Source organism: Chionomys nivalis, chromosome 10 (genome assembly GCF_950005125.1).
Source record: "Chionomys nivalis chromosome 10, mChiNiv1.1, whole genome shotgun sequence".
NCBI lineage: Eukaryota > Metazoa > Chordata > Mammalia > Rodentia > Cricetidae > Chionomys > Chionomys nivalis.
Window position 1 is genome coordinate 5,016,039 of NC_080095.1, and position 17,363 is coordinate 5,033,401.

General features: G+C 42.1%; 1 protein-coding gene across 1 annotated transcript in view; it reads right to left on the reverse strand.

Moving 5' to 3' along the window:
• Positions 1–17,363, reverse strand: part of Rapgef5 (Rap guanine nucleotide exchange factor 5) — a 229,683-nt gene that overhangs the window by 102,476 nt on the left and 109,844 nt on the right. The window contains exon 9 of the mRNA XM_057782269.1: positions 7,093–7,218. Within this exon, the coding sequence (XP_057638252.1) occupies positions 7,093–7,218 (126 nt within the window). The remainder of the gene's footprint in view (positions 1–7,092; positions 7,219–17,363) is intronic.

Sequence of the window (17,363 nt, forward strand, 5' to 3'; positions counted from 1 at the left end):
TGTGACCCCCTTTTTCACACTCAACCCATCCCTGTCCTTCAGCAGAGGAATCTCAAATGCTGAAACCAATGCTCTCACTCACAACTCTTCACAACAGCTTTTTAGTGTTTCCCCAGAGTGGGGTCCTAAGCTCAGTATCGTGCTGTTACAAGAACTAGGCTAAACTCACAGGTTCTGCACCCTCAGACCTTTGCCATCCATCCCTGTATCTACCAAGCACACAATGCTGTGGCAGCTTGACCACTCTCCCAGTTGCCATGTCCTCTTAGGCTACCATACCTGTCCTTCCTCTCTCTAAAATGCTTAGTTCTTCTTATTACACCCTCTTACGTTCTGCCTTGCAGAAGATTGTGCATCTCTCCTGACTACTTACAGTCACATCTGCAATCCCACTTGCCACATGGGTAACTGAAGTGAGCCTTGGATTCCCATGCAGAGCTGCTCTACAAGGGTGATTGTGTCTGACAGTTCCCTGGAGACAAGACAAATCATGTGAGGTGCATCCACCTCTCTCCTCTTCCATAGCTCTTCTTTTCCTTTCTTCGCTGGTACACAGTTCTCAGAGAAGCTCCAGCTGCTTGGGCATCTTTTCCATAATAGTCTTTCTTCAAGTACCCACTATAAACCTAAATAAAACCAATTTGTCACGGAGTTATAGAGTTACTTTCCCAGACCACAGCTGATAAAGTGCTGACATAGTGTTACATTAGTCTAGATCACATATGCATGGAAGTAGAGAAGGAAAGTATTATAGTATTGCCAAGGTTCTAGAAAGAGTTACCATGCAAGGGGAGGTAAGGGAGACCATAGCCAAGAAAAATAATCTGCTTTCCTACACATCATTTTAATTAGTTCCTAACTATGGTGGAGATGATATGGCCACTTTAGTTTTACAATATAAGAACCCAATAAAGTTAGAGAACACTTGTACAGCATGGAAAAAAAGATCCCTTGACAACAGAAGTTTGATAAATCAAGCTAACTAAACCAGAATCCACTATCTTATCTGGGCTTTCAAAATAAACTTGAACATATTCACACACACACACACACAAAATACCATGATGAAAAATTGACAAATTTTCTTCTTAAAAACACTGAAGTTAATTTAAAGGTGGAAGGGTACAGAATTTGCAATGGGCTTCTTGTGAGAACCTAAAACAACAGTCAGTGAGCAGATGGCTCCACCAGACAGCATTAGGCAGTCCCGAGACACACTGATAATCTTGCTGCCATTTGGAGTGAGAAAAACAGAAGTCTGGAATTCCAGGAGCACACAGAGTAAACCAGACTCCAAGTCCTGTTCCTACATAGGAACATGCACGGCTGCTGCTGTGAGATGCATCTGCTTGGTCTATGACCCTCATTCCAACACCTGAAGAACGGAATTATTGAGACTTCACTAAACACTTGAAGGAATTTGTGTCCTTCATGTTAGAAATCTATTCTATTCTAGATTGTAAACTTCTTGAGAACAAAAATTAACCATCACCTACCTACTGTATTACTTACTCTGTGGCCAGATCAAATGTCACTCTGAGGCCAGATTGACACTGATTAAAAATGTACCAAAATAGGTCACTGAAGGAAGCCCATTTCCTATGAAAAGATAGCTTTAATACCAACCAAATTCCAAAATCAGAATCTTGTTATCAAGAAAGGTAACATGATTTCAATGTGGTGATTTCTTTTTTATAGATGGGCAATGTAAAATCTTCAGAATTAATGTTACATCTAAATTCTATCTTTCAGTATAAACAATTATACTAGAAATTTCTATTTCTCTTTAAGAAGTTTTTAGGTTAAATCATTTTAATCGCAAATTTTAAATACTGGTGAGAGTATTTGAAATTATTCTTACCTATATGTACAGTTGTAAATTTGAATATAAACTGTATGATAAAACAAATTCCTTTTTAGTATTTTATAGAGAGTAAAAAGATGTCACCCTACATTTAGCCCTATTTTAAAAGAAAGTCATAGAAACTAACTTTGAATATATAAACTAGGAATGATAGCACCCAGAATACACTAAACCACTTCTCAGCAAGCCTTAAACAAGGAGCCCCTTTGACGTCTGTATTCCAGGATGAGGCTGCAGGAAACAGAGAAAAGGAAATTCCGGTCCAGTGGGAGCGATAGGGAGCTTTCTTCCCTGAGGTAGGCAGCAGACCATGCCAAGATTCAGTTTCAGAATGCGCCAAGTCCCCTTCCCACCCATATCTCAGGATGAATTAGAGAAAGGGAAGGAAGTCGGGTGGGTCCGCAGACTTAACAAAGGAACTGAAGAAATCTGGGTGGAAAGAGGCAGGGTGGAGACGAAGTCCCTCAGGAAGGTCTGACGAACAACTGCTTCCATAGAATTTCTACAAGTGGGAACCAGGGAGTCTGTTTGGGAGCTACTGCTGGTATAGCTCATGTACATAAAACACAAGCTGCATTTCAAGAGAAAAAGTTTCAGTGTCGTGGTTAACACTGCAGCTGCATTCCAGAAAATAGCACCCACGTCTAAGCAGAAACTTCAGTATATCTGTTTTACTGATGTAAAATGTGCAGAGAACCAAGTAGTCCAGCGTTTCCTCGACTCCCTGTGGTATCTTCCCATCATTCTGTCCTCTTCCTGGAGGGCTGCCTGTCTCATTCATTTCTTCTTCCTCAGAGATACCATGACTCTTGTCACCTGCGCTTCCTAGCTCTGTGTCCTTACTCCAGTGACAAGTGCTGAGGGAAGATGTACTCCCAAGTCACCACAGAGGAGCTGCCAAGCCTAGCCCTACCTAAGCACCATCCCCGTCAGCTTTCCAATCCACCAGACTGAAATTAGAATTAAGTCCAACCCAAACTTACTTTAAAAACCATACCAAATCCTATCTGTGTGATAGCGAGGATCTTTTATCCCCATCTGGAAATCTCCTCCTCGCATGTTTATCTTGTGGGTGGGCTCTCAATGCATCCTTCCTGCAGAGCGCTCAAGCATCATAATGTCTTTCCTTCACAACTAGATTAGCTTCTGGAGGAGCAGGAGCCAGCACAATTATTCTAAATTCTCTGTGATACCAACCTAAGTAAAAGTTTAATAAATGAATAGATATGAAGAGGACATTCTAGAATAACATATTAGTCAGAGTAACTCAGAACATATAGGTTACAGGAAGAAGCCTGACAATAATAGAGACATCTTCTGAACAAAGTAGATAGTGCTGCAGTTAACAGAAAAATTTGGCCAAAAGAGTAGGGATAAATAGAGATGCTCTTTGAAGATATTTCAAGGGGATTGTTTTGGGAAAAAAGTTTATGTGCTGTCCACACTGTTACCCAACTAGCAACTCATAAACCAGATGTATATTGAGATACCAAACAATTTCAGCACAGTGCACGGTCAAATGGTCAAAACAAAGCGAAGTCAATAGCTTCTGTGGATTTGGGACAAAGTCCCAGAGTGGGCAATGATTCTGGTGATAAACAGAGCATCCCGGCCAGGCATGCTGTTACAGACTTATAATCCCAGCATTCAGAGAAGTAAGGCTGGAGGACAATGAATTCAAAGCCACCCCAAGTTACACAGGGAGATTTTTGTCTCAAAAGATAAAACAAAAAACACAACAAAAATAGCCACAGCATACATATTTCTACGCTGAATTCAAGAAACATACATAAATCAGGATTCAAAAATTTTCATATGAAATAGGACATGAATTCCCAATTATCAATCATCGAGTTCTGCCATATCATGCCTACACAGCTCAACAGCTACCGCCTTCTCAGTTCCCACAGCCTATCACCTCTCATCGGACCGACTACCACAGCTCTTGTAAGATTCTCGCCAACATTTTCCACTTCCTCACCCAATTATTCCTCTGAACTGAAGCCAGAAAGACCTGAGAAAACCCACAACGAGCCATGTTACTTGTCTTCTTTGATGGCTCTCCCTTGCCAAAAGGACAAGTCTAAACTCACTTGGGTGGCCTTCTAGGTCTTTCACAGCTGCATTTCAGCCTTCCTTTCTGCCAACCCCTTCCTGTTCCCCATGAATCAACAACAGCTGGTTCCTTTGTCCAAAACGCTCTCCCCTGCCATGCTCTTTTCTCTGACCATTGGTCACCCTCCAAGGTCATGTGCAGAATTCCTGTTGCTCCTTTTCTCTACTGATATAACCACAGAATTAAGCATTACGAATTCTATGCCTACAGAAGAGGTCAACTTCTTCAAAAAATTAATGAATGAATGTTAATTCTCCCATCATAATGTTTAGAAGACAGTTTCATTTTTACCCTCTTGTTTAAGTCTTCACATATTAATGATCAACACTTATAAATGAATGAGGCTCAGTTTTGCCCATAGCTAGTTAACAGGAAAGAGTCACGCTGAGTGATCCCTGAGAAACATGAAAACTGCATTTCTAATTTTCCCTTCTGAAACAGCTTGGTATAAGTATAGTAAAACATTCTATGATTACATGAATTCATAATCATAGCATTTGTCAATTTAAGAAAATACTAGAAATGCCCACTCAAAAGGCTCTACTGCTCTAAATTTGTAATAGGGCAGTAAGAGTCACAAGTGTAGCTTTACTAACTTCACGCCCTCCCAGTAGTTGTCCTTCAAAGTTACTCTCCTGTTTGGACGGACACACACACACACACACACACACACACGAGAGGAACAGAATGTGGTGTTCTGCAACTGGAGAATATGGCTGAATAAAAAGAATAATCCTACAGGCAGTTGGGATTCTAACTTAAATGTTGCCACTCTTACTTAGCTTCAGCCAGGAAAGATAGATGAGGTAGATAAGGGATTTTAAAATAATGAAAGAAAGGAAATCTGTACCCAATTGCAGGATTGGGTTGTTACTGTGGAAATGAGAGGAGGAAGCGGTGGACTTGGGTTTACACGGGCGAGTTGCAGTTTCCTCCGCCTGTGCTGTGTGCTTCCACTGAGTTTCCACGAGCAAGAGCAGAGGCCTGAGATTGCAAAGAAACTGAAGCTCATGAACACAGACCTTAGCAAAGGTATTGTTACAACAGATTCTCAAGATATGGATGGTTAAAATAAGGTCAGAAGGCTTGGATTCTTCGATAGTGATTGTGAAAACATACAGGCACCTAATATATAGCCATTCCTTTAAGAACAGCACATCAGTTTGAACTCTGGGTGCTGACTGACAAGTGGTGTCATCCTGCAGATGGAGATCACAGGGCAGCTGAGTAGATATTTGCCAGTCAGACAGGAAAGTCCTTGATAGTTACTTTTCCTTACTTTAAGCTCAATTGAAACGTCTACTGGAAAAAGCCATAATTCCAATGTTTATTTATACATCTTTACTCTTAGAAGCAAACATTTCAGAGATGTAAATGTCATACGACATTCATGCAAGAACTAAAAAACATCACAGTGAAAACTCTATTTTAGAAACTTTAAAAGTTTTAAAGGCAAGAAAGAAAATAATCATAAACCAAGCTGCAAATCTTCACACTTGAAATTTCTGGCTCCTTTAACAGCCTTACCAACGACTAGCACCAGCAAAAAGTTCTACACTTTGAGGGAATTATAATCTCACTAGCTATAACTATAATATTCTGGATTAAAACAGTTACAAAACAAGGCAACACTGGTATCTTGTGGCTGGCACCGAGATTTTCATGCTGAAGCCTACCTTCAGTCCCTGTGAGTAAGACTCTGCCATTTGACCTGGAACAACTCTACCCTATCTCAAGCAGTCACTGGTTCAATGCACCTCACTTGCAATCCCCCATAAGATACAGCAGTCATTTAAAGGAAAACTAGGAAAGAACACCCCTAATTAAACTAAGGCATGTGTTCACACCATCAGTAATTAAGACTCACAGTGCATTTTACAATCAAAAAGCAAATGAAAACTTCGAGTCTCCTAATTAAAATGAATCCAAAGGAACACACCTTGAGAAGTTGAAGCTACAATTAAGATAAATAAATATTCCAAGGTTATTATGGGGTAAGAGTTAGGCTGTGACACAGGCAAACTTTAGGGTCCTTTTAACACCTTAAACAAATCCTTGAACCCTTCTATAATACTCAGCAAAGGGTAGGTGTCTGAGTCTTCCAAGTATACTATAAAGCCAACAGCCAGCCCTGCAACAGTTGGATCTCAAGACTCTGAAATTATCTTATCATTCCCACCACTTGAGACAACAACTGTCACAATGCTAAGCCAAACTGTTGAAAATATTCCATGTTAGTCAGCTAAACAGCTAGCCCGGAAGGTCCTAACCCATCTCTTGCTCAATAAAACCCTATCATTTGTATGGACAGACTTAGGGCTGAAAAAGCACGTAACAGCATCTCCCCTGGAAGGATTTGAAAATAAAATGTGAAGCAAACACTACCCAGAGAAAGACAGGCAACTGTTTTCCTTTGTGAGCAGTCCTGGCCAGTAAGAGCAAAGTCTGACAAATAACAATCAGTGGATCACAATATGTGGCGAATAAAGTGGCTACATTGTCTTCCCGGCCTGAGGGCAGCATTCTCAGCTCTGAGGCTCCAGCTGAATAACTGCTTTCAGCGGACCAAGCAATTTGTCCTTTCCCCCAGCTTCCACTGTAGCCATACAAAGTCACTCTTGTTGGAACACAGCATTGAGAAGCTCCTGGGAAGTCTCCATCTGACCCGCCCTCAGTGCTAGCAGCTAGAATCTGTTTTTCTGGCCTTATCTGTTTCTAGTGACTCAGGATACATTCCTCTGGAAATGAGATCCACAACCAAGGTAAACATAAAAGTACATTGGAACAGTCTTTCAAAAATCTATGTTCGCTGTACTACTTAATGGAACAAAATTTACAGTGTAAGACTGGGAAGCTATCCACTCAGAATCATGACAGACATGCATTCATGGCTGTCTACATTTCTCTATGGCTTACTTCTGAGAAGAGTTCTCTTATAAAACCGGTTCCAAAATCACTAGCTGAAGAGTTCAGAGCATCTACCATCTTTACTGAGAAGGCTGTGTGCAGAGGTAAAAACCTAAACAATTCCAAATACAAGATTTTTGCTTTCATATATACAACCATTTCCCCACCCATTTTAATACACATCGCCAAGAGGAAAGGGGCTTACCTGCTCAGACTTCTCCGGCTCTTTTTTGTCTGTCTGTAGAAACTGGCAGTTTTCTCTTGCCAGCCTCTGGACCAGCTCAATACGCCCGATATCATCTCTCTCTTGAAGCTTGCACATCACTCCAGCCTTTAGAGTTGGAGAAAAAGCGAAGATATACTTAAATCCACAGTCCCAGGACATGACAGCAACAAAAAGTTCACTTTATATGAAGTGCATTTTCCCTGTGACCTGAATCAAATCATGGCCTTTGTAGAAGAGTTTGCCTTTCCAAAGTTAAATCTGTGTTATCTTAACGTAGAGATACCATGCCAGAGACCTCTACTTTAAGAGCTGGAAGGGCAAACTACATCATTTGCTACTACGTGTGTGCCTGATAGGCTGGTATTTGTTTGTTCCTGACAGCCTGTTTCCTGTTACATAAGCAAAGCCCAGCAAAAGGTTAAAAATTCATGGGAAAGTTAGCCAGGAACCATTCTGGCAAAAAGGGTGAAGTGATACAGAGTCCTAAAAATAACAGTCTACAGCTCCCAGTTCTTCAGCGTGAGCGGACCATTCCATGGACAAACACAGTTGGCAAGAAGATTATGGGATAAACTTTTTTTTCCACAACTGGAAAATTACTATAAAGTTGTGAGTAAAACAATGTCAGTACTCCTGGGCATTTGGAAACAACCCACCAAGCGTCATGTATTCTTTATATAGTGAGGGGCTTAAGGAGTGATAATAGGAAGGGGGTAAATCTAGGAGCTTGGAACAGAAAAAAAGGTCATTCTAACACAGAGATTATAAACTATTTCTACTCAAATTCTTTCCTAAATGGTTTACACAAACATACCAAGGCATGATCTAATAAAGAAACCTGAAGTTAGCCTGGCAGAATTAGTGAAAACCCCTGAATCTTTATTTATCCAACATAACCTACAGGATTTAAATATACTCCGTAATGAGACCAAATATGGGGACAGAGCTTGCAAGAGCGCTCAAGTTTCATGTTTGCTGGCCCCTGCCCCCACCGCCCCCAACACTCGACACAGGGTTTCTCTGGCTGTTCTGGAACTCACTCTGTATTCCAGGATGGCCTCAAACTCACAAAAGTACATCTGCCTCTGCCTCCCAAGTCCTGGGATTAAAGGTGCATGCCACCACCACCCGGGAGCTTGGTTGTCTCAACGGCTAATGTGAAGGCACCCATGCTATCAAAGGACATCACGGAAATAAAAACACACGCAAAGCAACAACTACAACTTCATTCCCAAGACAATGACTTCCTGAATTGTGCAGGCAAATGGACGGAAATAGAAAACACTATCCTGAGTGAGGTGAGCCAGACCCAAAAAGAGGAACATGGGATGTACTCACTCATATTTGGTTTCTAGCCATGAATAGGGGACGTTGAGCCTATTATGCGTGATCCTAGAGAAGCTAATTAAGAAGGTGAACCCAAAGAAAAACAATTAGGCGATGAAAGGAGACAGAGACAAAGACCCACATTGGAGCACCAGACTGAAATCTCAAGGTCCAAATCAAGAGCAGGAGACAGAGCACGAGCAAGGAACTCAGGACCGCGAGGGGTGCACCCACACACTGAGACAATGGGGGATGTTCTATCAGGAACTCACCAAGGCCAGCTGGCCTGGGTCTGAAAAAGCATGGGATAAAACCGGACTCGCTGAACATAACGGACAATGAGGACTACTGAGAAGTCAAGAACAATGGCAATGGGTTTTTGATCCTACTGCACGTACTGGCTTTGTGGGAGCCTAGGCAGTTTGGATGCTCACCTTACTAGACCTGGATGGAGGTGGGTGGTCCTTGGACTTCCCACAGGGCAGGGAATCTGGATTACTCTTAGGGATGATGAGGGAGGGGGACTTGATGGGGGAGGGGGAGGGAAATGGGAGGTGGTGGCGGGGAGAAGGCAGAAATCTTTAATAAAAAAATTAAAAAAAAAAAAAAAAGAAAGAAAAGAAAAGAGATTCTCCAAGTAGCCATCAGGGACCCCTAGAGGGCAGCAAGCAGAATTCTCCCAGCATGAGGTTTAAGCTCATAACATTCCTTACAAGTGTTATTTTTAGTTTCTTTCCTAAGTTTCCTTGGATAAGGGCCTCAGTTTATCTTAAGACATCCTGTACATGGTGGACAGCCCAGCTGCTGGGAAGTCCCAAACCACACCAGATAACTCTTGAAGTTATTTCCGACCAGTCCACGAGCATAGTACTGCCTTTTAAAGCAACTTGAACATGGGCTATCTCTTACCCAATAACACAATCTTTCTAGTAGTAAACATAATTCTATTGCAACATCATTTAATATCCTCCAGATCCATAACTCTGGTTTCCATTTTATCTCATTCATTCATTCAATAGACTTTACTTGATAACTATCCACTAAAGTTATAGATTTAAATTCCCTGAAGTCTCTCATGTCCCTGGAGTGTACATTCATTGTAGGAAGAAGCGTCTGTAACATAAAAAAAAGAAGAAATACGAGGTAGAAAATAACAGGAAAGCATGAGGGGTCGCCCCTCATGAATCAGGAGGTTTTCTAAGAAGATGACACTTGAACAGCAACCTAAAAGGATCAAGGAAAAGATGGTGTCCATTCCCAAAGAGGTGTGTTCTAGGCAGAACAAGGACCTTGAGGCTTGGTGTGCCTGGCATGCTGAAGGGCCAAGAAAGAGAATATCATCCTGGTCGGACAAAACAGGTTGGAGAGGAGCAGGGTCCAACCACATAGTGTCTTTCCAGGCTATATAAGAAGTTTATAGTACTAAATGGGATGTCTGTATCAAATCTCTCCTCCTCAGAGTTCAGGGAACTCTGTGGAAGAAAAGGCAGAAAGACCGTAAAACCCAAGGATGGAGGACAGCAAGGAAACAAGGCATTGTAAACCCAGCAGGACCGATGAAGGCAGAGACTGTAGCGGCACACACAGGGCCAGCATGGAGCTGCACCAGATGGAATTTCAGAAGACAAAAACGGGCATAAGCCCCCATCACTACCCCAGAAGCTATCTCCACTTGATAACCACTTGCAAATGAAGAATTAGTTCTTTTTAGTGACTCTCACGGGAGATACAAACTACTCTTAAGGGCAGGTCTCATGCCCAGAAGCAGATGGTCAACACAAAAATAACTCAACAATATCTTTGCAGATCCTTTGTCTTACAATGTTTAGACAAGACATTTTTAAATAACATTACAGGTCCTTTGCACATAAATTATGGCTTCCACTTTTTGGGAATCTTGTGTACAGGACTGTGTGTGTTTTTGTATCTTATGTTCTACTTTCTTGCTTTTAAAGGAAAGATAGAAAGGATGTGAATTCAGATGGGAGGGGAGGCGGAGGAAGATCTTAGAGGAGCTGGTGGGGGTTAGAGGGTACTGCAAAAACCTGTTTGCAATAAAAAAAATTTAAAATGTATCCCCGTGAGGTGACACTAGTCAGCATATTTTTCCCAAGGCAAGGATATTGTGTTTTTTAGTTGATTTTTATTGAGCTCTACATTTTTCTCTGCTCCTCTCCCTGCCTCTTCCTTCCCCTTCAACCCTCTCCTATGGTCCACATGCTCCCAATTTACTCAGGAGATCTTGTCTTTTTATTCTTCACATGTAGATTAGATCTATCTATGTCTCTCTGAGGGTCCTCATTGTTGTCTAGGTTCTCTGGGATTGTGATTTGTGGGCTGGTTTTCTTTGTTTTACGTTTAAAAACCACTTGTGGGTGAGTACATGTAATTATCCTTCTGGGTCTGGGTTACCTCACTCAATATGATGTTTTCTAGCTCCATCCATTTTGCCTGCAAAATTCAAGATGTCATCATTTTTCTCTGCTGTGTAGTACTCCATTGTGTAAATGTACCACATTTTCCTTATCCATTCTTCAATCGAGGGACATTTAGGTTGTTTCCAGGTTCTGGCTATGACAAACAATGCTGCCATGAACATAGTTGAGCACATGCCATTTAAAAGTCTCTGTTATTAATAAATAAAAATATTTAAATAAATATGTTTATCCTATTTCAACTTATAGGATGTAGAAATACACTGAAATATCACATATCTATTATGTGTGTGTTTCAGTTAAAATAAATTTATGCTAGCCTGGAGTTTTAGTTTAGTAGTATAGCTTTGCCTAATATTAGTATTATGTGCTGCATATACTTTGTATTGCCAACAATTAATACGCTCAATTCAAATTTTAAAGTGAAATAATTATAAAAATCCTCACAGCAGTAAAATGAAGAATCAGGTTCTTTGATTTCTGGAGGAGTCAAGATGGGCATTGAACACATGGAATTTTATATCAACAGGACAATACTACATTTAATTAAAAGAAAAACAAATATACAGAATTAACAGAATATAAATTTTAGTTTAATAATGAGAATTATAATAATTAGTCTTCATAAAAATGAACTATGTTACTTCTTAAAATTATGCTTCTTTGTCAAGATATGAGCTAATGACATCAGGTATGCTATAAAATTATGCTGTACATAAATTTATTATTAACTATTCTCTAAGACAATGAATATTATTAAAATACATGACAATGTTTTGCCTATAAAGAGATTGGATTCTTGTTCTGGACAAGATGAAATTTTTTGAATGGCTTCAGCAGACAATTATCACAAACAGATCACAGTTTAGAGGATCGCTGTGTCCAGCGGGGAGGACGCAGCAGTAGGAGCTAGAAAAGTGAAGGGGACTGGTTTTCACCCATCTGAGGCAGTGGAGGAGACAACAGACTTGAGGGTCATCTAGATGCACTTCCAAGTCAGTGGCAGCAGATGTTATTTGGGAGTTTCACCAGAGTTTGTAAATACTGGGAGAGTATGGAAGGAAGGTGCCTACTCAAAGCCCCACTGGGGGGGGGTGGCCTCTGTAGGAGCATGGGGGCCATCCAGAGCGTAGACAGTATTACTTTGGTTGTTGGAATGCAGGGCTATAAATCAAAGAGCTGAGTGCAGTGTTTCAAAGTGGGAGGATACAGGGAATCAGAAAGGAGACAGGAAGAGCGAGCAGCTTCAGGGGAAATCTGGTGGACCAAAAGGTTTCATCCTGTGTGTGTGTGTGTATGCATGCGTGTGTGTGTGTGTGTGTGTGTGTGTGTGGGAGGCTAGAAGCCTACCCAGCATGCTGCTGGGAGGGATCTACCAGTCTGCTGCTGGGGAGGGGATCTACTAGTCTACTGCTGGGGGGATCTGCCAGTCTGCTGCTGGGGGGATCTACCAGTCTGCTGCTGGGGGGATCTACCAGTCTGCTGCTGGGGGGGGGATCTACCAGTCTGCTGCTGGGGGGATCTACCAGTCTGCTGCTGGGGGGGGGATCGACCAGTCTGCTGCTGGGGGGGGGGATCGACCAGTCTGCTGCTGGGGGTGGGGGGATCGACCAGTCTGCTGCTGGGGGGGGTCGACCAGTCTGCTGCTGGGGGGGTCTACCAGTCTGCTGCTGGGGGGATCGACCAGTCTGCTGCTGAGGGGATCTACCAGTCTGATGCTGGGGGAATCTACCTGTCTGCTGCTGGGGGGGTGGGGGGTGTCTACCAGTCTGCTGCTGGGGGGATCGACCTGTTTGCTGCTGGGGGGTGGGGGTTGGGGGGTGGGGGGTGTCTACCAGTCTGCTGCTGGGGGAGGCATCGACCAGTCTGCTGCTGTGGGAGGGGGGCGGGAATCTACCAGTCTGCTACTGGAGTTTCAGATACAATGTTTCCAAATAACTATCAGTTTGACAAAGGTAATCTGTGATTTTGAGGAGACGAATCTCCTCTGAGGCAGTTAGGGGACAGTTTTACTAACATGTAGCCAACAGAGAATCCCACAGGTACTGTGACAGACTGGGCCCTGCTGAGGAATGATTAGAACAGGAGTTCCGCTGGCTCGATGGAGCCGAGGTGAGGGGAACGTCAGCATATTTATCGGTGTTAGAAATCATGTACTACACAGGGAAATTTGATCACAGGAGAGGAGAGGAAGACTGAGGGGAAGAGAGAGAGAATGTGAGCGAACACATTTTCAAGATTAATGCCCTTGAGTATGGAAAGTAGATAAGGATCTACCCCTAGACAGAAATGTAAATATCAGTGTTCCAACTACTGGAACAGGAGGCAACATGCAGGTAGGCTGGCAGAGTCTGATGGTGGCAACTCACAAAGATTCTTTACTGAAAATCTCTTTTCCCCAGAAGTTACTGACTAAGAATAAGAACTGGGGAGAAGATGCTGGTGATATGAGAGACAAAGGCACAGAGCGGACATCTAAGTGGCAAGTATTTGCAAAATTTTCATATCAGGCCAGACAGTAAGTCTCAGGTATGTGTCGCAACTACTTGGCTCTTCAGGTGAAGCCTTGGATCAGCGAGCAGTGTTGGGTAAGCAGATGAATAAGCTATATAACATCTGAATACAGGCACAGGCAGGGGCTGTGGTTGTCATCTCCTGGCCTGCAGGGAAACCCAACTGCAGAAATGTAGTGATGTGTTAGGGCCTAATGCTGCCACCCTTTCATACAGTACTTCATGTGGTGACCCCGAATCATAAAGTTATTTCTGTTGCTACTTCATAACTGCAGTTTTGCTACTGTTATGCACTGTAATGTAAATATCTGATATGTAATATACATATCTATATGTTGAGAACCATTGATCTAGAGCATCACTGAGGGTCCATTTGATTTTTACTTTTAAATACTTTTTACCATCCTAGCCATCCTCCTGAGGGTATATTTCTCGTTTGTCAGAATTTTAATGGGTCCTATAATATGAGATGATGCTAATATGGACAAATGATGAAGTCGTGTCTATAAGCAGTAAAAGGCACGGCACACAGGAGTAAATCGTATTAAGTGCCCTCCTTTATGACAGGAGAACAAGGAAACTGTGTGGGGGAGGCAATTCATATTTGCAAATAATGAACATTCTTTAAAGATTGTATTCTTTTAGATTTATTTATTTACTTATTTATTTAATGCCTATGGCTACTTTGTCTGTATGTACGTCTGCAAACCAGAAGACAGTATCAGACAGTTGTGAGCTACCATGCGCATTCTGGGAACTGAACTCAGGGCCTTTGGAAGAGCAGTGAACGCTCCTAACTACTGAGCCGTCTTTCCAACTCGCTAAAAATTGTTCTTAAAATGGTAAATTTCTGCTATCTAGAGAATTCTATGCTCACACCTGAGACTTATTTCTCCTCCATGGCACCCTCAGTGTTCACTGTCCCCTGCTGCAGAGGAGATGCTGCCATCCCACAAAACCTCACAAGACTCCCTGGTAGTACTGTGTGGCAGAGGAATCCTTCCGTTCTTTCTCTCCTTTCCTCTTCCTGCCTGTCTCCCCTTCTCTCTGGCTTCCAGTGTGGCCTGAGTGTCAGAGGGAATGTGTGCATGAGGCTGCCAGGGCTGGTCCCAGCAGGGAGTGCTGGGCACACTGGGCAGGACATGCAAGGACTCACTCAGACACTGAGTCCCACACACAGCTCTGTAGACAAATGCGTCCATCATCAGCAACAGACAGATGAGCGGAGGGGCACTGGCTATATTCTCGGTTTCTACAGAACTACAAATTTTCGAGATATTCTTCATGTCATGATGAGAATCTTAAATACAGACATTTTTGTTGTTGTTTTTGCCTTCTTAAAATAAGGGTTTTATCTGAACCAGATATATCAATGCATGAATCCAACATCTGCATTTTAAATAACAAATGTTATTACTTTAAAAAGTCTGTTTCAGATTAATTTAACTTTTATACTTATTTCATGTTTTCTAATTAAAAAAGGAATATTACTGTCTTCATTTTCAAGTTTCCATTTAATTTTTGTGGCACTAATATTTTCACTAGATAATTTTACAGCACTACTTATAAAATAACAACCTGTGGAAAGCTTTCAGAGAAGTTTATAGACGGCACTTTATTCCCTGGAGGGCTTTGAGCCCAGAGATATCACAAATCCTCTAAGGTTTATAGGACAGTTGTCCTGGAAACACAACATGAAACCAGATGTTCTCTGGGGGGGGGGACCCTTCCATGGCTGTGTAATTTAGTAATTTAATTCAAGAGACCCATGAATTTATTAATATATTTTAGGGATTTTGTCATGAACAAAAGAGGCAAGATAACTTGATCTAGACTTTCATATTTGTGGTCTATTTAATTTACCTATGTGAAATTAATTATGAACAGTTTACCTAACACTGCTAAGTCAGAAAAAGAGAAGGATTAATGTGTAACTGTCAGAAGAGTTATTTAAAGCCTATTTCAAGGTCTCTCTTAGAAAAAGAAAATTCTCTGTACTGCATAATTCAAGTCCGCATGGCTTTCAGCCTGAGAAATGTTACAGATGCCAATGAAAAGTGGAGTCATAAAATGTAGGTCCACTTCCTTGAGGCAGAAAATGAAACATGAAAAATGCAAAGGACATACAGAGGACAAATAAGCAATGTTTTCTGTGACAAAGGTGGAAAACGCATCTTTCACATCTGAAAACAATGACTGCATTACCTTATCACTAAAATGCACTTCTTCCGGGCCCAGGAGATGGCTCTGCAGTAAGAGCATTTGTTGCACAAGCATGAGGCTTGGAGGCCAAGTGCCTAGTGTTCCCGTGAAAAGCCGGGTGTGGCCATGTGCATACCTATGACCCCAGCACTGTGGGGCATGGAGAGGGAACATGGCTGGGGTTTGCTGGACCCCAGCCAAGCTCCAGGTTCAGTGAAAGGCCTTCTCTCTGGCCTCCATGCGTGTGCAGGTGTACACACACACACACACACACACACGCACACTCCATGCATACTAGGTTTTGCATGGCACAAAAGTCTGCCCTACAAAAATTTACAGATTTTACCAACAGCTAAGGAGCTCGCTAAAGGCAACAGCTAAGGAAGAAGGGCTTGCGTACAGAACCAAGTGTAGACATGCTCTTCACTTTAGCCATACAGTGCAGCACAGAAACGGAGTCTCTCAGGAAGAAAGAGACACTGTTAATAGACGAAAGATGTCATCACTTGTGAAGGGATAGGTAGAAAACCTACAGAGAACAACAGCCCACCTCCTGGGGATAGGTGGATCTTCCTCCTTCTTATGCCCAAAGTTTTCAGCAGCTGTGGGACAGCCCCTCTACACAGTACATATTTCACCATGCACTGGGAAGAAGGCAGACAAATGTCAATTTGTTTAAATATACTCTACAGTGAAGACAGGAGATTCCCACAGACATGCAGATGGATGGGTCTCTACACACACACTGATAGAGCAGGCAGCAAAAAGCTTTATCAGATACATTAGGGTCATAACCTCCTTCTTTCTGAAATCTCCCTGGACAGACACCACTCACAATTCACAGCTGTGTGGTGATGCTACTGTTGAATAAAGTCACAATTTATGTATCCTTTTGAGAAATAAAGTTGCATTCAAACAGATTTTTTGCCCATAGGATAAGTTGAAAACAAACAAAACTACAGTAGCTTATATTTGGAAACATTACACTAATAAATGAATGATCCAATAAATCTCTGAATAATGAATGCAGAGTTGGGGAACTCCTGCATGCTTGAAGCCTGAAGTATAACTTCAATATAAACTCAACTACAGCATCACTCATATTATAACAATATAAATTTATGGGATGTACTCACTCATATTTGGTTTCTAGCCATAAATAAAGGACATTGAGACTATAATTCGTGATTCTAGAGAAGCTAAATAAGAAGGTGAACCCAAAGAAAAACATATAAGCATCTTCCTGAATATTAACCTTCATCAGGCGATGAAAGAAGACAGAGACAGAGACCAACATTGGAGCACTGGACTGAAGTCTCACGATCCAAAGGAGGAGCAGAAGGAGAGAGAGCACGAGCAAGGAACTCAGGACCGCGAGGGGTGCACCCACACACTGAGGCAATGGGGATGTTCTATCGGGAACTCACCAAGGCCAGCTGGCCGGGGTCTGAAAAAGCATGGGACAAAACCGGTCTCGCTGAACATAATGGACAATGAGGACTACTGAGAACTGAAGAACAATGGCAATGGGTTCTTGATCCTATTGCACATAATGGCTTTGTGGGAGCCCAGGTAGTTTGGATGCTCACCTTACTAGACCTGGATGGAGGTGGGTGGTCCTTGGACCTCCCACAGGGCAGGGAAACCTGCTTGCTCTTTGGGCTGAGGAGGGAGGAAGACTTGATTGGGGGAGAGGGGGGAATGGGAGGTGGTGGTGGGGAAGAGGCAGAAATCTTTAATAATTAAATAAATTAATTAATTAATAAAAAAAAAT